General features: G+C 43.3%; 2 protein-coding genes across 4 annotated transcripts; one reads left to right on the top strand and one right to left on the bottom strand.

The window, feature by feature from the left end:
- Positions 1 to 752: 752 nt before the first annotated feature.
- On the top strand, positions 753 to 9368 carry dnd1 (DND microRNA-mediated repression inhibitor 1; the record flags this gene model as incomplete). Its single annotated transcript, XM_080746621.1, has 5 exons — positions 753 to 776; positions 2012 to 2117; positions 5155 to 5480; positions 8024 to 8156; positions 8788 to 9368. The coding sequence occupies 5 exons, from the start codon at positions 753 to 755 to the stop codon at positions 9366 to 9368; spliced, it is 1170 nt and encodes a 389-aa protein (XP_080602747.1).
- Positions 9369 to 10302: 934 nt separating this feature from the next.
- Positions 10303 to 23898, bottom strand: LOC308301762 (histidine--tRNA ligase). Of its 3 annotated transcripts, none has more exons than XM_080745861.1 (13): positions 23747 to 23898; positions 20057 to 20146; positions 19351 to 19470; positions 18398 to 18493; positions 16927 to 17052; positions 16167 to 16274; positions 15935 to 16033; positions 15178 to 15271; positions 14650 to 14777; positions 13412 to 13690; positions 13117 to 13224; positions 12512 to 12658; positions 10303 to 11763 (listed from the first exon to the last, which is right to left on the bottom strand). In XM_080745861.1, the coding sequence occupies exons 1-13, from the start codon at positions 23837 to 23839 to the stop codon at positions 11719 to 11721; spliced, it is 1533 nt and encodes a 510-aa protein (XP_080601987.1). In that variant the 5' UTR covers positions 23840 to 23898; the 3' UTR covers positions 10303 to 11718. The 3 variants fall into 3 exon arrangements, with proteins under 3 accessions (XP_080601987.1, XP_080601985.1, XP_080601986.1); XM_080745859.1 differs by having other exon boundaries at positions 10303 to 11743; XM_080745860.1 differs by lacking the exon at positions 23747 to 23898 and adding an exon at positions 21279 to 21362 and having other exon boundaries at positions 10303 to 11743.
- Positions 23899 to 24327: the final 429 nt, after the last annotated feature.

Genomic DNA, 24327 nt, shown 5'->3' with positions numbered 1-24327 from the left:
TGACAGTTGAGTAGGCTAAATAACTGAGTAGTTTACAGTTTTGCAAAACAAACTGGATGTAAAGCGGTGAGTTGTGTTGACATAGTTGCAATTGAGCGTAAAATTACAAAGTTACAACCTGAAGCAGAACGTGTGAGTTTGACATACTTCGTAAAGAAACACAATGATGTCGCATTCTGGCTACAAGTCAGTTGCTGCTTTTTTTTTTTTTGTTGTAGCCTACTTCTTCGTACGACGGTGGCGCGAGGCGAAAATAGCAGATCTACAAGCTCACTCACTGAGATTTTAGACTGTAAAGTCAACCTACCGAGTAGTTAACTCTCTTCACATCACATCCACTGGACTGACGCCCACACATCATCGTCTATCTGTCCAATGACTTCACACACAGGGAGGTCACGCAGTGGCGTCAGTTCAGCAAAAGCTAAGGTATGGCAACATGACTGGTGTCGCGCGTGCAACTTGACACCAGTCATGCGCGTGCAAGACACCAGTCATGTCGCCATACCGTAGCAACAGGCGCGATGAAAAGTACATTTTATTATTTCCCCCCTGTAGCCAAGGTATATGGCAGCTGCTATAGCTTGCCATACTCAGAATTGACGCCTCTGAGGTCACGCACGGTTCATGCACTGTTGCGCGCAGCGCGCACCACTGCTGCTTTTACGCACACACTCTCTCCAACACACTCCAACACACACCCACTCCCACTCTGCACTCGTATCATACACACACACACCCCCCGTTGAAACATGGACATGGAGCGCAACCAGCAGGTACAGATGCTGTTGATTCGTTGTTTTTAATTTTGCAAAATGCATATTTGCAATGAATTCACGTCGCGCTCGGCGGTTGGGACTGAAAATCGTCTTTATTTGTGCGTAATGAGAGCACTACTTTCCCTATAGACCGTGAACAGTTGCGCATTACAACTTGCTGCGTTAATTCAACTCTTTCAGGCCTATTAGGATTAAGACTAGGCCCGTTTAGCCAATATTGCATTTAATTATGAGTAAATTGTTTACTATAGTAGACAATTATGTACAGTAGCCTACAGGCAGCAACATTAATCTTCGCAACAAGGCCCAGATATTAACCTCGCCTAAAACGGTTACGCATGCAAACTTGCTACGTTGGTTAATTCAACTCTTTCAGGCCTTTTATGTGTGGCTAAACTAGTCTTTAATCCGATTAAAGACTATTTTAGACACCGTTTGCACTTAATTAATCGTAAAAGTTTTAAGTTTATATTTTGTGCGGGTCTATCATGATGGGGAGCTTGTTGTCAGAAATGTCGCAGCTGTGGTGCATGAACTAATTAAGCTCAAACCTTGTTTTCCCCCTAAAAACGGGACGCGTCGGGCAGGGGTGGAAAAAGTACTCGCATGTTTTCCTCAAGTAAAAGTATCAATACTGTAATATAGAAATACTCTGTATTCAAAATGTACTTTAGTAAAAGTACAAAAGTATTGGCATCTAAATGTACTTAAAGTACCAAAGTACATAATTATGCAGAATGTCCCATTGCAAGTGTATAAACATCTTTTGAAAACAGCAGATCTACAAGCTCACAATGAACATCTTTTGAAAACAGCAGATCTACAAGCTCACAATGAGTCACCCGTGACGCATTGTGAGCTTGTAGATCTGCTCTTTTCAAATGGCCGAAATGTATAGAGCTAAAAGTGGTTAATGTATGTTTTGTAATGATAATCAAAATCTACTAAGCCTAACCTAAGTTCAAGTTGTCAAATAATTGGACTATAGTTGAGTAAAAGTACAATATTCTCCTCTGAGATGTAATGGAGTAGAAGTAAAAGTATTGAAAATGGGAAATAGGCCTACTCAAGTAAAGTACAAATACCCCAAAATTGTACTTAAGTTTACAGTAAATGCATTTAGTTAATTTACACCACTGTTTGTAGGGCCGCCTGGATGAAAAGTGGTTAAAAGTGGTTCATGTTTTGATGTTTGTTTTGTTGTTGTTTTTGTTTCCAAACGGTCACTGAAGGTGGTGAACCCTGAGCGTAAGAACGCTCTGGAAATGTGGCTGAAGATGAATAATCTGAAACTGACACAGGTTAATGGCCAGCGGAAATATGGAGGACCCCCCCAAGGTAACACACACACACACACACACACACACACACACACACACACACACACACACACACACACACACACACCTTTCTGTGGTGCATTTGGCTACAGTAGGTTCTCAAAAAAAGTAAATGACAATCATGTCAGGGACCCCCATATTGATAAAGGCCTATATTTGGTCATGGACTCCCATCTGAAAAGATTCTGTGCCAGGGCATTGAGGGCAGGGGCCCCCATAACAGAAGATTCCCTGTAACACCCTTGAGGCCAGCTGGGGATGCCTGGCCCGAAGCGCTGGTGTAGCGGTCCGGGCACCTAGGCTCTAAAGTAGCCTGACAGCCTGCCGTGGGTTTGAGTCCCGATCATGACAGCCTTTGCTGTATGTGACTCCCCATCTCTCTCCCTGTTTCCTTTCAACCTAATATCTTATCTTAAAAAAGGTAGATTTAAAAAATATATATATATCCAAATCTTGCTGGCCCTCCCAATCCCTCCCACTCTGGGCTGAGCTGCAGTGTCTCCAATTACACTCCACTCTTTCACCCCTTTTTGGGGTGTTTTTGTTTGTTGTCCTGTCTTCTGTAATGTAATGTATTTTTTTAATTGCCAGTCCCACAGTATTAACTCTTTGAGTGCCTATGGGATATTCGGGATCAAAAACAATTTTTTATTTGCTATTTTACTTACCCCGAGCTGCTTGGAGCAACGTGGGTGGTCCCGGCTCGCCCAGCGCTCACCAACGAGAGACGCTAGATGCTCCGACGATTTATTCCATTGAAAATGGTTTAAAATAAAGTTTAGACCCCCCCCAATGTTCACCCAATGTTCATTGTAGGCGGCGCAACGTATTCCAGGGTGCCTATCCCGAACTAGTCCGGGATATTTAATGAAATGGAATAAAATGATAAGAGGCCTTCTGAAGCCTGGCCTGATTTTTCTAGCTACTAGCCGAAAGCTAGCAATCGCCCGGCCGGCCGTTATTTGCGCCTAATCCAATGAAAGACCACATCTTTGAAGGCTTATATCTCTGGATTGTGTCTTTAGGGAAGCGGCGCGAGGTTTATTTACGGCGAAATCGCCCAAAAATGACCTTTAAGATGACAAAATGGGAATAGCCATTCTGTTAGCATTACCATCGGGGACCTTTCCATGACGTGCATGAACGTGAGCACGTGAGGTCCTGGAAGGTGAGGTCCTGGAAGCTAAAGCGCTCGCCTATGAGAGATACCCTGGCATTCTATGGCCCCTAGAGGGCGCTGGCACCAAATGAGTTAAAGGAGTCATCCAGACCAAAACACATATAGGGTTAAATCTGCCTTTTATCATACCCCTTTATACCTGCTTTAGTCCATTTTTTTCATAGCTGCCCCTGTTGCTAGATTTCGGCTGCCCCTGTTGCTAGATTTCGCAGGCCCTCTCATAACTAACAGAGTAGATAGACTTTATACTAGTGCGGTTATTTCTTCAGCTTCAAAGTTAGTATTTTCTTATTGGATTGTGTTTACACAACGTCCTGAGACCAACCACACCGCTGTTTTGACCTCACAGGCACCCTTACTTGTCAAACCGACCCCTCCCTCCCCTCCCTTTCTAGCCTCTCCTCTCCCTGCTCTGGTGCAGAGCAGAAGCCGTTTGACAAGTTAGGGTGCCTGTGAGGTCAAAACAGCGGTTTGGTTGGTCTCAGGACGTTGTGTAAACACAATCCAGTAAAAAATACTAACTTTGAAGCTGAAGAAATAACCGCACTAGTATAAAGTCTATCTACTCTGTTAGTTGTGAGAGGGCCCGCAAAATCTAGCAACAGGGGCAGCCGAAATCTAGCAACAGGGGCAGCTATGAAAAAAATGGACTAAAGCAGGTATAAGGGGTATGATAAAAGACAGATTTAACCCTATATGTGTTTTGGTCTGGATGACTCCTTTAATGTGTGAATGAATATCTAAGCAACATATATTTTGTTGTCTCAAATTGTGACACTCAACTCATTATGTGAAGCAAATCAATGAACCCAAGTGCCACGTGCAGACTCAAATGTCAATGGCAAGTATGAAGTCAAAAAGGATATTCATTAACAGGCACTACAGGCAAGAGAGGAACTGGTCGCGGGGGGCAGGGTTAGATAGGAGGGTTTGGGGGTGTATCGAGAGGGAGGTCCACTAGAACCAAGTGGAGCAGAGAACCTGAACAGAACAGAGCACTAGGAGTCTTTGTTTGCAATAAGGCTGTACTACAATATGACAAAGTGAGAAAGTTAACACACAGTATAATGGAGTGAGTTTGATGTAATTGTCCTGCCTTTTCAAAAGACTCCCTAGTGCTCGTCAACCCTAGCGTCCCTGCTTTGGAAATACGGTAGATGAACATTTGGCGAAAATAGCCAGGGATTTGGTGTACAAGGGAAAAAGGAGGAGAAGGGAGCAGGTACAGACCCCTGGGGGACCCTGGTCAATGAAGTATAAGTGGTTTATGAGTGAACATTTGCAGCTGGTGAGGTTCCAATCCAAGTCCGATGAGAGAGAGATTGGTTGTGGCTCTAATGTGGATCTCCAACTTCATGTGGCCAGCCTGTGACATTAGTCAACTATGACATCAGTCGTCGTCTTATGACATTCAACAGGGGTCATCAGAGTTACTTTACCCTAGCAGGCAAACATTGGTAGAAAAAAGCAGATCTACAAGTGAGGCGTTGTGAGCTTGTAAATTGGCTTTTTACCAGCAAGGAGTTTTAGTGTAGGGGGAAAAGATCAGACCAACTACACATTTTCTATAGTATTGAGGGTTTAAGTGGTTAACTGAAAATACACATTAAGATGAATCCAACACATGCTACTCATTGATAGTGCTGTCAAACAAGTCTTTGACGCTATCTATGCAATCTATAGATAGGATCTACAGTTTTATACAATATGTAGCGGGGGTCCCTCTCTCAGCTAAAGGGTCCTCGGACTGAAACACGTTGAAGACCCCTGACGTACAGCATTAAAAAGATATAGTTCAATCTCTAGTTGCATCCTATCCCCTCCCCTTTTCCCCCATCCCCCATGTGTGTTCCAGAATGGAAGGGTCCTGTCCCGGGCTCCGGCTGCGAGGTGTTCATCAGCCACATCCCGCGCGACGCCTTCGAGGACGTGCTCCTCCCGCTGTTCAGCTCCGTGGGGCCCCTGTGGGAGTTCCGCCTCATGATGAACTTCAGCGGGCAGAACCGCGGCTTCGCCTACGCCAAGTACAGCTCGCCGGCCACGGCGACCGCCGCCGTCCATGCGCTGCACGGCCACGGCATGGAGGACGGAAGCCGCCTCAGCGTCCGCCGGAGCACCGAGAAGCGCCACCTCTGCCTGGAGCCCCTCCCCTTCGACATCGGGAGGGACCATCTGCTGAAGGTGGGGTTGTTATTAACCCATTTAGGCCTAGAATTATTGAATGCTTTAACCAGTGAAAAATAGCAGATATACAAGCTCACAGCGCGGCACTCGGTGCCGCGCTGCGAGCTTGTAGATCTGCTATTTTTGAAAAAGTCGTGAAAATGAGTGCAAATCTTTGAATATATGTATTTTCAAAGCGAACGTTTGTAACTCAAATTTTGCTTCTGGGTGGTCCCTGGAACTAAATATTTTGAGATGGGGGGGTCCGTGGCCAAATAAATATCATTTTGGGGGTACTTCACATGAAAAAGTATGAGAACCACTGACATAGTAGTCTCTCAAGAACAGAGCTCCAGTTAAGTGAAAAGGACCTTTTTTTTTCTATGACGATGGCTAGTCAGATTGTTGACATAGAAACATAGGTTTTTCAAAAAATCTTAGAAGGATTCAAAAGACACTTATAGAATCGGGTCAAAATTCAAATTTTCACTATTTTTCAAAAATAGCAGATCTACAAGCTCGCAGTGCGGCACTCGGTGCCGCGCTGTGAGCTTGTATATCTGCTATTTTTCAATAGTTAAATCATAAAATAATGATACACAAAATGTGTACCCGTTCTAAATGGGTTAATTGATTTATTAATCGAATACTTTATTAGTCAGAAATGCAAACGACCAGTTTTGAAAGAAATGGACGGTATCGGGGCATTCCACATTATGGTAGTAGAATAGAATTATTTGCTGGTAGCAGAACCGTATTGTGGGTGGGTGTCACTCACTTTGGAGAGTGACAGGGGGTTCATGGCCGCCACTTATTTCTGTAATTTATTTTGTACTAAATTAAAGTATGAGAAGTGGTCAAACAAGCAATAGAATACTTCAGAAGAATATTACACAAAACCCTAATGGTCTCGGATTATAGTTCATAAAAAGCAAAGGTTAAAGCCTCAATTTGCAACTTCTTCCAACTGGTTGGCTGTTACAGCAAGAGAACATAGATTTAGAATAATACCTGGCTGAACATCATAATTCTACGTATTTTGTGCTAATTGTTAAGGACTAGGGTGGCGATTTCTTTCACAAGGTTTAAGGATTGCATTATCACTAGGGATGGGTATCGTCTGCGATACTTTTAATGGTATCGATCGCATGACGTCGATACTATCGGGTATCGGTTCACGTAAAAACAAACGATACCTCGTTTCGATACTCTGGAACACACCCCTGGCTGGTCACATCTGTAACAGTTGGGCTACTGAGAGTTTAATGACTGCTTTAGTAGGCTACACTCGTTACTGTGGAAAATAGCCGACAATAGCCTATAATGTTTATTATTATGATTATCCAACGTCTATACTCTCCGCTCCGCCACACTGTGTGATCATCATCATCACCTCTGCTCTACCACAGCAGCCAGCGAGTCACCACTCTTTCCGTGTTGAAGTTAAACTTAAATAAAAAGTATCGAATATGGTATCGAAAAGGGTATCCTATCGATTCCCAGGTATCGAAAAAGGTATTGTATCGATTCAAAGGTGAACGATACCCATCCCTAATTATCACACAGGTCTTCATCAGGGTGTTTATTTGTGGCAGCACTCATATTTTTTAAACTGAAAGGCTATCAAAAGCTATGTAGGTTTTCTATGTAATGGGTCCCGGGACCCACAGGTGTTTTTTTTTATATGGATCCCCTATCAAATGACATGATAACTTTACGTGGAATATAAACATGAAATAGGCATCCTGTGTCACACAATTGCATCAAGTCTCTCTCTCTGACAAACACAAACACACAGTAGCTCTCTGCAACAGAGCCATCGAGTGCCTAGCAGTTGGAAAAGAAAAGGCATATTTCTTTTTAACAGATTTAATAGTTGTCAAGTTGCTCCCGCAGGTGTTTTCTGAAGTAGTCCATTTAATGATGTCCCTTGTCCTTGCAATCAAGGCAATTATTTTGTTTAATATTAGTGGGGTCTGGACAGGACTGAGAAACATTTTCTTTATACGTAAGTGGAGAGGTTGGTGGTTGTAAATGGTCGTAAAAGCCAATTACAAGTTGTAAATCACATCCCCAACTACAAGTTGTAAATCACATACGACTGGATGGCAAAAGAAAATGGTGATTCTCCGTGTCTCCTGGTCGCATAGATGGTTAAGTTTAATAGTAATATAATTTAGTGTACATCACAGATGTGGGACGTGCATATAAAAACATCACTGACCCGGGTTGATGGACTGTCTTTGCAAAGAAATAAAAGTCAAGTCACAACATATACACACACACACACACACACACACAGATTGAGCATCACAATGTGCATAGAAACTCTATATTGGAGGAATGAGTTAGAGCAGCTCTAAGCAGATCAGCTAACACGGGGATGCTGACAGAACCCTCGTTAAAACGATCCACGCGTCCTAGACTCTTTGCCCTCAATACCTATTGGTATTAGATATAAGTGGACTGAAGTTACGTTTCCTAACTTTTTGTAGGTAGTTTATACGTTTGAGAACCCCTGGTAAAATGCATAATTGTAATTGTATAATATCACTCCCAAGGTGCTGTGTGGTCTGAGCGACGGTGCAGAGGCAGTGAGTCTGAAGACGGGGCCTGGCATCCAGGGCATGTCTGCTCTGGTGGCCTACTCCTCTCACCACACCGCCTCCATGGCCAAGAAGATCCTGGTGGAAGGTGGGTTGTTGGACGTAACTAGTGCGTTTGTTTGGATCTCCAGGTCCCCTTGCTCCGGTCCATAGCATTAGTAGTTCCCCTTATGCCATGTCACCTACGAGCCCTTGCACATAGTATTTTTACTACAGACAGACGATTGGCTGCAAAGCCTGGGGTGTGAGTGCAAGGCCTCATCAGTGACAAAGCATTAAGGAGGAATCCTTCTAACGGTATGGACCAGAGCTACATGTCCCCTTGTGTTAAACGCTGCAAAACTGATGAAAATGGACTACATTCTGAAAGCCCCCAATCTATTGTAAAATCCTATGTTTTTAGTTTATCTGAGAGTGTACAAATGAAACCAAATGGTAAGGGTCCATTTGGTTTCATTTGTACACTCTCAGAACCATGCTCAAGGACGTCCCCACAGCTAGTAGAGATACCAATATTATTCTATCGGGAGTGAGAACCCAATAAATATAGTTATAATAATAATATAGTTATTATAATCCAGTAGCAATTTCATCTGCTTATGTTTTTGTTTCTTCACTTCCGATTTTGTTTGTTAATCCTGTCGAGTTCCCTCCTCATTTGACAAAATTGATATCCTGGCCTGATTTATTTTCTCTTCTCCTCTTCACGTCCCCTGCAGCTTTCAAGAAGAAGTACAACATGACCATTTCTGTGAAGTGGCATTCGGCTGCCATGCCCAGTTCACAGGGAGCGGCTGCACGAAAAATACCCAGGAGCCTCCCGGCGACTCCCCCGAAGCCCGACAAGTACTCGGGCGGCGAGTCCTGCACCTCAACCCCGCTGCCTCCACGCCTTCTCCGGCCCCCGGCCGCTCCGCGTACCTTCTCCAAGGCAGTTGGGGGTCCCATTGCCGCCCCGATGCCCCGCCCCAGTTCGTGCTCCAACGGCCTCTCTGAGGAGGGCTGGGGGTCCCTGGTGGAGGCTAATGGGGAGGCCATGCCGTCCTCAATAGTCATCCTGCGTAAGGTGTGCAAGCTGTACGGGTGCGGGCAGCCGCTCTTCGATGTGAAGTTCAGCCGCACGTGCTCCAGCGGCTACCTGTACTTCACTTACACAGTGCAGGTTCCAGGGCTGCCAGAGCACTTCACTGGCACGGTCATGACCCTGCCAGGGCCCAGTGCCGCGGCTACAGTAGAGGATGCTCGCTGTGCCGTGGCCGATGAGGTGCTCACAGCCCTGAATCTTCACTACTTCACTTAAGCCAACCAATCTATCACCATTTGAAATAACTGTACCTCGACCCGTGCAACATCTTAAAATATAATTTGTTCAGCTAATGGTTTACACAATACCTCTCTACCTCAACTATGTAATAACCTTTAACATGTTTTGGCGTTTTTTCCCGGAGGAGGGGGTGGAGATGATGCAGTTTTGTGGATTCTAATTCTGTATGTTTGTGGATTTATATGCATGTTTGCTTTTATAAGTGTTGATGTTTATGAGAAGAAAAAAGTTTGTCTTGTTTGAACTTTTATGTTTGTTTTATGCATGCTTTTTTACTATTACGTATTTCTAGTGCCAGTTGTTTTACCTCATTGTAAGTAAATGAGATTGAGATCTTTGTTTTCTTTTACTGTCTCATTTATTGGGTGAATTTAAGTTTTGAGTCATGGGGTGGTCAATCTTAAACCACTTAGAATCGTGAATGACTTTCACACAGTCCAATTTGAAGATGATTTGATGCATCTTGAACCACATAGAAATTGTGAGTTACTTTAACACCAAGACCGATTTGAAGATGATTTGAATGATAAGAGTGAGTCAGAGTGAAATCGGTGCTTCTGTGGAGGCTGAATTATAACAATGGAGATTCATTGTACTTCTTGGTCTATATCGTACATCATTACTTTTGTTGCAAACAAATTGCTCCCCAATGTTAAACCAGCTGAACTGGTGTTAAACATGATCAACACAGTATTCTGCAGTAATCAAGCCAATTATGCAATCCATTTAACTGAAGTTGTGTTACTTTATAAAGCATTATCTGGAATCAGTCAATTTCTCATTTGAAAATGTATTTGCTGTATGAAGCAAAGAATTTAATCGGTTATCATTTGAATTATTTCTATGAAGCAAATCATTTAGCATAATTTGAATTTCATTTGATGCAGTATAAAAATAATCTGGAATCGAGTATTGTTTGAATTTTTATTTTTGTGAGGGACATTAAACAAGCAGGTACTGGCTTTGAAAAGTTGGAATGACAGTATAATTATTACTGCTGCATTGTTATATAACCAAGATGTTTGTTGCAGAGAGACTTCCTGGATATACACAACAGGCTCTGCCACCAGTTAAACAATTTTGAATAAATAATATACAAGTTTGGCTTTACCACTGACTGCTTGTGTTTATACATGTAGGCCTACAGTATCTATCTACTGTATACTAACGTTATTTTCTCTTCTCCAGGACATTTCCTTGAAAGTAGCAAACCATCTTCACGTTCTCGGTTGCTTTCAACGTAGTTGATTGCTGGTTTCTGAAAGGCTAGATGGGTATAATGCCAATACATAAGCAAACCACTCCATACTGTACTGACATAGGCTCTAGTCTATAAATGACTGTAGTTCCCCGTTTGCTGTTCCTGTCAATTCCTCATAGGTTCATTTGATTGGCTCAGCAACAGATTTTAACGATTAATACAAAGGGTGTTGTGTGTTTTATCCAAGACTGGCCATCTCTGGTTAATTTCCCGTATCTGTCAAGCGGGTGGACACCTTTTTAGGAGATGGGAAGCAGGTTGGAGTCATTTCCAAAGGGAGAGTTAACATGAACACAAATTCTGAACCATTCTTTAGCTCCATAGTCACTGTACTAAATATTGGACACGATCATCAACAAGCCACAAAATATTAGGAAATTCTTCATACTCTCTTGGATTTAACATCCAAAGGGTGATTACGTTCCACATTCTTGATTAAGGTAGAGCTTGGGGACTCGATTGCTCATGGATCCATGACGATCAATATTATATTCAGAATCACACACTCCGAATATTCATTCCATTTTGAGAGTTCTTCATCCTTTTTTTTCAGAGAGACAAATTAACTCAACTTATTATCGATCTTTCTGTCCCAGCAACATCTCTCATGGGATCTACTGTAGCACCAGTTAACATAGGACGTGCACAAGATTTCCTTCAGATGCTGGCATCACTTAAGACACCATTTGTAGTATTTGTTCAACATGTCGCCTCTAGTGGCTCCAATTGAGAATGTGTATCTTGCTATATTAACATTTTGTTTTATTTCCGACTCACATTTGCTGCTGAACCAATCAAAGGAAGCTATGAGCAACCTGAAACGAGAAAAAGGAACTACAGTTGTCATACACCAGAGCCTATAGAGTGTGTCTGCAATGTATGGAGAAGTTGCATCCAGGACAGTGATATATATTTCTTTCTTCAAATATGCTTTGTCCAAGACGTTAAGGAACTGTCGGATTCTTCTGTGTAATGCGCGTTGACCAATCGGGTGAAGCGGAGCAGCTTTTGTTGGGTAGAACAGAAGGACTTAGACCTCCGAGGTCCTCCTCTTGATCTCTGCTATTAGATCTCCTCTTGGTATGTCCACCTGCAAGTTAGAAAGACATCCTGCGTCGGTAATCCTTTCAGAAATGTTTGGTTTTTACAGTTAAGATTGTGATATGCAGCACCATCTATGTTATGCACAGTTCAGAGTCAGACGAATGATGATGTCATGACAAGCCTAGTTGAAACTTCAAACTTCAAAATGTTTCGGTAACTTCTCCAATGCATTTTACCCCACTTTCCCCACGCTTTTAGCAATCATACAGCGGTGCAATAGTGAGGCTCTTAAAACAGTGTGCTATCATCAATGCAGACTTGAGCGAGGGTGTCACAGATCAACAAGCTAATAACATCACTGTGCAACGTGTTAGCTGGTAGATCTATTATTTTCATTGTGTATACATTGGGCCGCACTCATGCAGCTCGAGCAGGGCCGCACTTTTACCATGTTATATTTCACGTGACCTGAGCCAAAAGCTCAAACCTCTGGTCTAAACATAATATTAAATATATAATGCCAGGTCAACAGATGAACCCGGCATCTGTCTAAATAACATGCTATCATAATTACATTTAAACCTTTGCATAAGACTACAAGGTCTTCAAGGCTAGATCAAGTGCTATGGGCTAAGGTGGAATCTGAAGAGGCGAGTCTTCAGATTACGGCGGAAGATTGGGAGCGAGTCTGCAGGCAGTTCTAACAATGCGTTTGTTCCCGCCATAAGGGAGAAAAGTCCAGGATGTGTACTTAATTGGTTGGAACTGGGTTTTATACATTTTGAGTAACAATAAAAGTCCAATGTTCCCCCACCTCCTCTCTGAGGGCAACGGTGCGGAGTTTGACCACTCCGTCTCTCAGTTCCTGTTCTCCCAGGATGGCCACCAGGGGGACCCCCGTCTGCTCTGCGTACTGCAGCTGGTTCAGCATCTTGGGGTTCTTTTTGTACATGGTCTCTGCCTGCGCACGCACACGCACACACAAACACACACACAGGTTTGTGTTACTATATATGTGAAGGCATCAACATTTTTTGGACTGTGATTTTATGAATGTTTTTTGTTTGTATATACACGGTACATTGTGCCATTTTTCATATGCCTAGAATTGAAAAATAACATCTAAAAGTTTATTTCGGTGCATGACACTGGCTCACAGCTAAGTATAAATCATGTTTAAATTTTCATAATTGTAAACGTATCTCTAAAAAATGTTCAACCATGAAACAACAATTTTCTTGTGAGGACCAGGTAAATGATCCTCACAACGTCTATCATATTCTACTATTATACTTATGGGGAGGGGACATTTGATCCTCACAAGTATAGTACTGCGCACACACACGCACACAGTGAGTAAACCTTATCTATGGTTAACTCATGTAAGCACTATCTAGACATTCAGACCAAAGACCAGACCTTGATGCCAGCGTTCCAGAGCTCTGCTGTCAGTTTTAGTCTCTCCTCCAGTAGGTTCTTCTGTGCCGAGGCTACCATGATCTGCGTTTCTGTGGTACGCACATTTCCCTGGAAAACACAAAACATTGTATAGTATTATACAATGGATTTTCAATAGAAGAAATACTTCTGTGACCGACGGGGTAGCGGGTGTGACGTCAGGACTTTGGTATATGTCACATGCAAAGAAGAGTTCAAAAAATGAAACTCAACTGTTTCCCCCCAAAAAAAGGTTCTTCAGGTGTGCCTTGGTTACCTTGGCCTTGGCCTCCATGATGGAGAAGATCCTCTCGATGCCGATGCTGACGCCCACGCAGGGCACCTTCCTGCCCTTGGGGTCGAACATGCCCACCAGGCCGTCGTAGCGGCCGCCCCCGGCCACGCTGCCCACGCTCACCGCCTCGTCTCCTCCTCCGTTCTGGGCGCCGTCGTCCTTGGCGACCGGCAGCACGACCCCCGCCTGGCTCAGCACGGCCTCGTAGATGACGCCTGTGTAGTAGTCCAGACCTCTGGCCAGGCTCAGGTCAAACACCACCTAGTGGAGACCAGACCACAAAAACAAACCAGTTGATGGGACTTCTCTAGAAATAGTGTTGAAAAATCTTCAGGCATTGACACTAATAATAAGGCTTGCCACCTGCCCCCGGCAGGTAAATAAAACTTTAGGGCAGGTGAAGTTTGCTGACCGGGCAAGTGCTCATTTGAGAGGAGATGCAACAGTCTATAAACACAACACAAGATGTCTGTCCAAAACACCTGAACGTGGCCAGCGCGCTCTGTCTCCTGGTCTGCGGAATGTAAAATAAGACCACTGTTTAACTATAATGTGATGTTTTTACTGTTGCTACACTTAAAAATATAAAATATCAAGTGTGAAACCATAGACATATTCAATATTCAATCATAGCTACAGTATGTGGGTATTTGGTATTTGGAGGTATTGAGGTGAGGTGCGAATTTCTTTTTTTATCGAACAGCCCCAAGAAGTAAAGAAATAAGTGTTAAATTGAGCGGTAATTAAAATATACCTATAATTTTATAATGGACAATTTTACTTTTCGGGCAAGTGGGCATGACCTTTGGGCAGTAGAACATGATCTGTACTTGGCCGATGGGCAAGTACAGGTCATGTTGGCAGCAGCAGCACTGTTGCAAGTGCAGTAGGCTAAGCGGCTATGCTACCGCAGTTTGCACGGGAACTTCACAGGCGTATAGGAGCCAAATCTGGCTGATGATCCGGTCATCAAATTATTGGCTTAGGAATGCAACAAAAACTAAAACAAGGAATTCAAGGAATAAATTGTCCTCCTGTGTTAACTGTGCATAGCTGAATAGGATGGGGTAGGTCTATGCACTCTTTAACATCAAGTTATTATGGTGGTACTTGGAGAGAGATATTTTTCTGAGGTGGTACTTGGAGTAAAAAGGTTGAGAACCACTGGGCTAGACTCTCCCAAAACCAGGACTGGCATGGGGACTGGCTCTACTCCTTACCTTGTCTGTGACCTGGAAAAGCTGCAGGTAGCTGAAGAGCTGACTCATGTCCTTGAGGCCAGCACACGCTGCCGGGCTCTGGCTCATCTTAGGGTCCTGGAGCAGGCGCTCTGCTAGGTCCATACCACCTGGTAGCACACAACCACACACTCCACTTAGTGCCCATGGATTAAAAGACAAATCAAATCTAGAGTTGTTCCCATATGGCAGTATCGGAAAAGCTGACGTTACCATCTAAATCTGTGATTTGTGCGATTTGTGAAACCTTGTGAAAGAAGCCCCCTACACTAAAAAACGAATCTTGTCGTGTGTGCATGTTTGAGATTACAGTGAAGAGATTCTTGTGTGTTTGATGCGCAACAATTTCAAAATCGGTTAGGATTTCTAAGCTCCTGCAGAAAGTGTTCGCCCAGCCTCAGTAGATTGTAATCATGCCACAGCTACAGAGATCAGAGATCGGCAATGTGACTGCTGTTGTGTTGTAGGGAGCAGTCAGTCAGTCTTATGGATGGATGTGGATGTGCTCACCCTGCATGCTCACATACTCCCCGATCTGGTCGGCGATGTCCTCTGAGAGCCCTTTCTCTTTGACCATCTCCTCCTTCACCTCCTCCCAGGACATCTAAGACAGGAGGGGAACAGGTTATTAGCAATGATAAGGAGGTTGATGGCAGGGTGGATGAATTCTAGTCAGTGAGAAGTGAGTGAGTGGGTTAAGCTTATACTAATGCTGCGTGATGGGTTCAGGCAAGCGGTAGACTGCAAACCGGAAGTGATTTTAGCAGACGGGAGTAGGATGGCAAACGGGATGCGACGGCGTGCCGTCCAGCAGGTGGTGCTGTTTGCCGTCTGTGCCCTACACTTGCCTGAGCCCATGTGAACGCAGCACAAGTCGTATAGCCAATATACAAGTGAGCTTGTAGATCTATTTTTAGGCATGTGACCGTCATACAACATAGTTACAGAGTTAGGGGAGGACATCAGAGAGCCCAGGCATGATGAAGAAAAGAACTTTGATTTGGTTTCACATAAGCAGAGCCCAACACATGCCAGATGAATATAATACACACACATTTGAATTCTGGGAAAAAAATGGAGACACCATGTTGAAGGGAGGTGCGTGGTAAAAATAAATGGAGACACATCGGCTACATAATTGTCAAATTAGATTGGTCGTTATTTTAGCAATTTCTAATATATAGGTCAGGCTCTACTCATAATCTTGAAATCTCTTAGTGACTGGCACATAGTACACGCCTGGATACATCATGGTGAGTGTCCATACCTTGTCCAACTTGTCGACCGTGGAACAGATGGTTCTGAACTTGTCGTCTGGCACGCCACACACGGCAAACATTCCGTCCAGAATTCGCCGGTCGTTCACCTGTATTGACACAGGTGATGCTTAAGTTAATGTTCAGACTGCAAAATGGTGGGCAATGTGCAACATATTTTCCATTTAGTAGTCACTGGATGCACGTTTGCAGGGTCAGTATTAGTGTGTTAGAGAGAGACACCTTGATCCGGAAGTCTCCCAGGTCCAATTCACTGAGGATTTCATGGACGATCTTAAGGCACTCTGCATCGGGGATCATGGGATCGTACTGACCTGCTATGTCAAAATCCTGGGGGGGAACACACAGGCAAAAAGAGACACTTCTATGTAAAAGCAGTATTTTAGCATCGCATTTGCAAATATTCCTGTTAAAATCGGTATTGAAATCAGTATTGACTAATCAAATCAAATACTATCATGATACAGTTTTTCTCAGTCACTCAACTGACATCATTCATATTAGTCAACACATGCACATCATAAAAGCAACTTCTCATTCAAATTCATGAAAATGATGTGCCACCAAACGTTTCAGCGGTTTCCTATATGAGAAACTGCTTGTCACGTAGAACCATTTACTGGCTCTCTGTGGAATAATCCTCAAAAGGGCTTTTACAGGTAATGTATGGCACAGTTTGTATGAATTGTTTAGAGAAATTAACTTAATGTTTTGTAGGTGCCAAACATGATTTGAGAGATGGACCTAAGCAACTGAGAAAAGGGGTACAAGAGTAGCTCTATAACATTTTAATTACAGGGAACCCCATGACTCTGTTAAAAATCTGTAAGGGTCCATTTATAACCCCCTCAAGGAACCCTGAGGGTTGCTGTACCCCAGTTTGAGAACCACTGTTCTATCACATGCCCTGAGCTCTGATCAAGTGCGTACATTGGGCACATGATTTATCTATTTTCTTCTCTTTTCTTTAAGGATCACTCACGCATTGGTAGAACTCCCTGTAGCGGCCCCGGGTCATGGCTGGGTTGTCACGGCGGTAGACCTTGGCGATGTGATAGCGCTTGATGTTGCTGACCTTGTTCATGGCCAGGAAGCGAGCAAAAGGTACCTAAGGGTGGGTGGGTTAAGGAAACACTGACCTGGTCTCTGGCACCCATGAACCCTGATGCTCCCCTATTACAACGCTGCTCCATGCTGAAAACACAAGCTCTACAAGCTCACAACATGTAGATGTGACAGGTTGTGAGCTTGGAGATCGTCTATTTCCTGTATAAAATATGTACGAAGACATCTTGTCTCGTCTGTCTGACATGCATTGCCATTTCTCATGCAAATGAGATCTATCACTTAAGTCTCTCTCCATAACTCCTGTCATGTCAAATACGCATTGTCAAATAGTTGGGCGATAAGCCAAAATATTCCTATCGTCCATCGTCGGCCAAAGATTTGGCGTTTGGCGATATATCCGCCAAGAAAAGCAATAAGGTGAGAGCTCTCCACAGTCCTATCGCGTTTGAAAGTGGCAGATCTACAAGCTCACAACGCAATGCGTTTGTAGATCTGTGCAGTATCGGGTTACTATAGTAATGTGACTGCACAGTCACAGGCTTCTATCAGACTGCACGCTGTGAACAAACCCAGACGAGATGCCAGCACGCTGTATTTCTGCTGTCACGCAACAACCAAACCAAGTCTCACTCTCACTGACCAAATCAATAAATCACTTCCATTCCGTAGGAAAATATTTTAGGACTATTAAAACTAAGATCACAAGTTGTAGCGTACCTCGGTTTGCAGCAACGATGTGGCGAAACACTAGCCTGGTAAGCTAAACACACCCATCCAAGTTCACTTTTTTATAGACAGTCTTTTTTTATATTCGGACAATTAGATAAATTGTGTCGCTGCGGGATAAATCACCCCCCTGGGCTGCCCTCCCCCGAAACTAAAGGGACTCGCAGCACGCATCAGGTAGCGAGTGTGAACTCACGTTTTAAATCACATTGATTGCATGGTGATATAAACATATTGCAGACACAGGTTTTAGTATCCAGACTTGACAGCAAAAGTTGTGAGACCGGACGACATGCGTTCCTGCGTCATCAAGCTTGCAAATGCACAGCAACAACTTGCAAAAACAGGCGTTGCAGTTTAATTGTTGTTTTTAAAAGCCTCGCCAGAATAAAATTCACAGTGTAATATTTAACTGCTGGCCCAAATTGATTCGCATTTTGCGCACACTTTATTGTGCTGTACAGGTTAATTGGGCTACATTTGATGAGTATTACATTTGGGGACACAGGGGAAATCGCCTAATAAAATCATTCGATATACATGACGATATATTCGTCTCACCGCCCAATCCTATTGACAAACTTAATTTAGTGAAACAGTGCTTCACAAATACACCCTTTTGTTGTGTACATCTAATCACTCTGGACTGCCAAGGATACAGTGAGGTCGTATCTGAGGGACAGCAGCTCTCCTCCTTGGTCCTTGAGGTCGTAGATGAGCTTTGAGTCCTCGCCATACTTGCCCGTCAATGTCTCCTGCACACGCACACACACAAACACACACACAGAATGAAGCATCAGCTTCCAACATGCATGACTTCAATATTATCTTGTTAAACCTGTTTGTGATTGTAATCATTGCTCGAGCCTCCAGGGTGTTTGTCCAGTAACGGGTCTCTCCCCACGTCTCTAATTCACTTAAGCAGAGCTGGAGGTAGCAGAGAGTAAAATGTTGAGGTTCTCTCTGGGAGGGGTGAGGAGGATGGATAGGATCAGGAACCAGTACATCAGAGGGTCAGTGCATGTTAGATGTTTTGGAGATAAAGCCAGAGTGGCCAGACTTAGATATTTTTCTTTTTCTTTTTTTTTCTTTTTGTTGTACAGAGGAAGGGTAGTCAGTATTTTATCATTTCCAATTTCACTTGAGTTCTCTTTCCTGATTGGATAAAATTGGTAACCATGACCTGAAAATGTATGTTCTGTTTACTAAAGAGCTGTAGAGACAGGGAGGTTCCTGTTACTAAACAAACACTCTATAGAGAATGTTTGTTTGTGGTCAGAAAATAGAGCTATTTAAAGGAATTGTTCACCCAAAGAATTGACCTATTTTCTCTTTCCATGAAGCCTTGAATTTGTGGATTTTCATTTTGTTTTTGTCACATTCCTAAGCCAATAATTTGATGACCAGCAGAGATTCCAGGAGGAGGCTCAATTGACCAGCATTTAATAGCCGACGACTTCTTTATTTTAACTAAAATAAACGTACCCTACCTTAACCACGTCATCAACCGCTAAAATAGTCCTAGAAAATAGCTGCAGATTAGCTATTTATGCTGAACGTTTGCCTATTATTACGACAAGCCTGTGGTTAAATGTGCTCATTATCTGCTTACCTTCAACTCAAAGACGGGCGTGTCGATGGTCTCGGCACCGTGGCGTTTGAAGCAGCTGATGATGGTGTTGAACACCTTCTCCCTGATGGCCATCTGCTTGGGTGTGTAGTCCCTCGTCCCCTGGTGGAGAAGAGAGTCAGTGAGGCATATCACCACCATAGAGAATCAATCATATCAGAAAAATCACACCTAGTGGGAAGTGAGCGGTGCTATTTATGACTTAATTTCTTCAAGCGTCCCACTAGCCAATCACAGCGTGTCCTTGGGCGTACAACAAACTTTGAGCCGTTTGTGCCAAGATGTAGGCCATATCTAAGCCAGATGTAGGCCACTCTTCAGTTTCATTTACACAACAACTTTGAGACGTTTGTGCCAAGATGTAGGCCATGTCTAGGCCACACTTCAGTTTACTTAAGCACCTTACACAAACTTAGAGCCATTTGTGCCAAGATATAAGCCATATCTAGGCCAGATGTAGGCCACGCTTCAGTTTGCTTAAGCCTCTGACATGTTTTAAACACGTTTTTCCCCCCGTCGGTTTTTGACCGGACAAAGCCAGATGTTGGAGCTATAGCTCCTGTTCCAGGAGCACCGCTCGAAAATGAAGAGAAATAAATAAACAAAGGCAAACAAAGAGCAAGTCAGAAAAAGAAAGCATTCAAAGCAAGCATCAACCTGGTTGTGTTTTGCCATCTGTTCTTCTTACCTTTGGCGTTTTGAGGACAAACTGGTGTTTGCCATCGTCTCCTCCAAGCTGCGCCTTCAGCTGCAGCAACCTGGCTACTTCCTCATCGATCTGCAACACATGCAAAATAATGCACGTTTATTATGCACACTTTGCACAGTCAACCACACACAAAAACACAGTGAAATAATCACTTTTAAGGGTGTCACAATATACCGTGCAAGAAAATATCACGATATTAAATGTGACGATATCTCTTGTTGAGGACAAAAAAAATACATAACTTATTTTTAGATTAATCTTGCCATAAATAGTTAAACACAGTAATCATCATCCAAGATCTTTTGAGGAGAAATCTAACTGAAAAGACACTAATTCCAGAGTCTCACAGTCCAGCAAGAGGCAATAAAACTTTGATTCTGTGTGATCAAAGGATTTACAAGGACCCCTCTCTCTGGTATCATGGAAAGGTGTTTTACAAAAACATAATATTAACTCCTTCCAAGGTGATGGACAAATGATTGATGATAATGAAACACCTTAAAATATGGTATTGTTATAATCGCCAGCCCAATATCGTGTTTCATATCGTATTTATGTTACATTCCAGCCAGTTGAAAACCAATTTCCAGGACTCGGTGGCCTCTTTTTCACCAAAAGAACATTGGTTCTAGAACTGGTTCCGTTCTACCATTCTTGGAACCTTTGCGCTATCGCGGAACCGTGAAAGCATTTCCACTAGTTTTAATCAGAATCATTGTAACTGGGCCCGGGGTAGCATAGCCGAACGGCCCCTGGTGCGCCAGGGGAACAGGGGTTTCTGCAGGATTGATTCCAGGCCTCGCCAGCAGTGTGTGGAATACATGTCACATTGCAATGAAACAGACACGTTGAATGTCCATTTGGGGGAAATTCAGTCGTCAATGGAAGTTTATTTTCAGTTTTTTAAACAATGATGTTTCACTTGCTTTTGCCACTGTTTATCTCGCATCAGCATCTATCCAACCTGCAGGATAGTGACACTCCAATTTTGGTTCCCAGATCAAGGAAAAAGAAAAAAGTTCCAGTTTCAGTTCCGAACAAACTTTTAGGGTTCTGAACCAATTTGTTTTCAGTGTAAACACAATTAGGCAGGGAAAGAGAACAGAACCGGTTCAAACTCTGGTGGAAATAGGTCACTTTCTATTATTCGCCAACAACCCCCACCACCACAACCACGGCCCCCTACCCTAGAGAGACAAACCTGATTCATGGTCATCCCGACAACGGAGCGCAGAAACGGGGCATGCAGTCCGGTGTGACGGCCCGCCAAACGGGCACACATCGCGCCCAGTGCATACATCCCAGCAGCACGAGGAGAAAAAAAAAACAGTGCAAGTACAAAAAGTTCAATTCAGGAGGCCATCCATCAGTCCAATGCCAACCAAGGCAAGGTATCCCAGATCAGACCAACAGCCAGTCAGTGGCAGCAGCAGGAAGGTCCAGAGATGTAGAGCAGGTGGAGGAAGGCGATGATGGTGGAGGTGATGTTGTTGTTGGAGGTAATCAGCCAGGGTCAGGCAGGAAGAACAGGAGAAAAGTGGTGAGCGACCCTATCACTAGGGGTTGGGCATCATCATCATCATCATCACAGCGTGGAAGATAGAACATGAGACGCAAGGGTCAATCAAACCGACAGGCCAATCGCAGCTTGGACAGACAAGACAATTATGTGCAGGGATGTTTGTCACGAAAAAGACCTATTCACGCACTATTTTATACGTTGTGGTATGGTGGTGTCGCCTGGCGAAAACAGATCATCTTGATCTATTAAGTTCACAATGCTTTGTGAGCTTGTAGATCTGCTGTTTTCGAACATGTTTGCCTATTATATGCAAACGCCCAAAGTAGGGACACATGGTGTAAAGTGGTCAACAGCGATCTGATCTCTAAATGGGGTGTTTTTTGTAGTTTTGTACTTAGTTTAAGACTACCTTTAAGCCTTGGCACAATTCAGAGACACGGTTAATAGTACTCAAGTTGTAGCTCAAAGGATATTCCCGCAGACAAAAACATTATCAAACACATCCTAAATCAGGGATGTCAGTGCCTCAGAGACCCTGTTCACTGGGTCGCACAAGAAGTGCCTGAATGATCACAAGCACAAACTTGCTTACAAAAATGTGAATTAAAGAACACATTACACATTTATATCTTAAAATATATAATATAAATATGGTTTCCTCAGCACTGGTATTGTCAGTCAGTGAAATCGAATCATTAAAAAAAACAGAGTGACAACTCCAAAATGATGGAAGGTAGACATGATGAATATCTGAGTAGTTAGGTGGAATAATTATTACAGGTAGGTGGAATGGTACATAGTGGGAGGGACCATGGTGAAGACACACACACAAGACACATGGGAAGGCATTTACATGCAAGCATAAAGCTACATACACACTCAAACATACAGAGGCCTGCTTCCTTGGACGTTTTATATACAGAAATTAGACAAGCCAGAAGCCACCAGTGTCACAAGTGAGTATCACAAAGACAAAGCTGATGATAATTTACTCAACAACGTGCTTTGAAATGTATGATGCTTTTCCCCTTTCTACAAGTAGACTATCATCTTGATCGGGTGGAAACCTCATATGTCCAAAACTGTTACTTTTCAGGATTCAAATTCAAATTCAAAGTAGCATATCTACTACAAGCTCAAGACTTGTGGATTTGCTACTTTTGATGCTTTTGTGTGACGCTGTAGTATGATCGAGTAGGGGGAAAAATCTAAAAGTTACAATATTGAGATAAGAGGTTTCTGCCCGTCAGCAAACCCATGATATGGCATTTAGACCCCAGGGACTCCCCTTGATGCAGCCGAACTTGAGATCACGTCAGCACACTGCAGTGGTGGAAATTAACCATGTAGTCATCCATGTTATACTTTTAAGAATTTTGAAAACGTTTTTCCTATGATGATGACATGCCCTAAACTAAGAACAGCCAGGATGGATGAACGTGGCTAACATATGGACAAGAAAGACCACACTGTCCTGACAACAATAGACTTTGAAAAATAAGGACATTTTATGGTAGGGTGGGGGACCTTAGTGTTCATTGCCAGACCCATGAAATGGGTAGGCCTACATAAGCAAATGTCGGTCTGTCTGTCTGTCCGGGTTTTCTATATAAAGGGTATATATGATGATGACATGATGATGACATGCCTACAAAAGGCATGATGTCATAAATGATGATGACAGACAGGGGGTCTGGCACAACCAGGTTGACCTGGTCTAGTTTTAGTATTCACTGACTTAATATTGACATTTTTTTTACCATAGAGTAAGAGTAGTGGTTGTCAAACTTAACATTTGAAGGTCCCCAATAAACCAAATAAGACCCCTATAAGGGTCCACATTGTGGAACCCCCTCCCTCAAGGAACTCTGAGCTGAGGGTCCCTGGGTGGACCCCACTGCCATTAAGCAGATTTTTGACCGAAAAATCTGCATATTTTTCAGGACGAATTACAATTCAGAAGCACGGCAGAAAGAGGTCAAAATAAAGGGGTCTCCTGCCAAGTCCAGGAGTGTTGGCAGGTATAATGACATTCCGAGACGGCTAGTATGTCGTGTCCATCCGTTGTCATTCATTCAACGAAGCTAGCTGCTATACTTCTCAACCGTCATGGACGTTTTATAACTCAACTCTTCAAGTTTACTGACCTGCTCTTTGCTCGCCTTCTCTGCTTTCAGTTTGCGAACCACCTCGCCTTGCGTTTTAATTGCTTCTTGAATCTCTGCTTTATTGTCTGCCATGATTGTGTGTGTATTTCGTCAGCATGTGGTTAACATTACCATGAAAGACCACCCAACGCACAGAGCTACAAGCTAACACACCCGCTTCCTCTCTGTGGCGGAAACACACGACGACGGACCGTAGAAAGCGACGGACCGACGCTACGTACATTTATCATCCCATAGGCTGGAGGGATGGACCTGTAGTAGCGATTGGTTAGTCGGTTGTCATGGAGATAACGTCCAAATGTCAAAAACAAAATATATATATATTTAGATATAATCTGTGAGCGGTTTTGATAAAATAAAATACAATAAAATAAAATAAAAGTGTTCACACCTAGCCAATCACAGCGCACTGAGCGCAGCGGGTCGGCCGCTATGGTCGGCCGTCCCTCCGGGCTACAGGATGTAGAGCAGCCAGTTGCATCAGATAATTCAGAATTATGTATTTATTTTACCTTATTATATTCATATTAATTTCCTCCAGCCACTGAAGTAGAGACCCC

This window comes from Nannobrachium achirus (genome assembly GCF_963921795.1).
Source record: "Nannobrachium achirus genome assembly, chromosome: 17".
Classification (NCBI taxonomy): Eukaryota; Metazoa; Chordata; class Actinopteri; order Myctophiformes; family Myctophidae; genus Nannobrachium; species Nannobrachium achirus.
This window is presented reverse-complemented; position numbering and strand designations above follow the sequence as displayed.

Bases quoted from the DNA above. Each gene is read 5' to 3' on its own strand.
- LOC308301762 (XM_080745859.1), bottom strand. From the start codon at position 23,839: ATGGCAGACAATAAAGCAGAGATTCAAGAAGCAATTAAAACGCAAGGC. The intron at 18,494-19,350 runs GTAAGCAGATAA...GTGCGTGTGCAG, and splicing joins CGCCCGTCTTTGAGTTGAAG to GAGACATTGACGGGCAAGTA. The intron at 13,225-13,411 runs GTAACCAAGGCA...TGTGTTTTCCAG, and splicing joins TCATGGAGGCCAAGGCCAAG to GGAAATGTGCGTACCACAGA.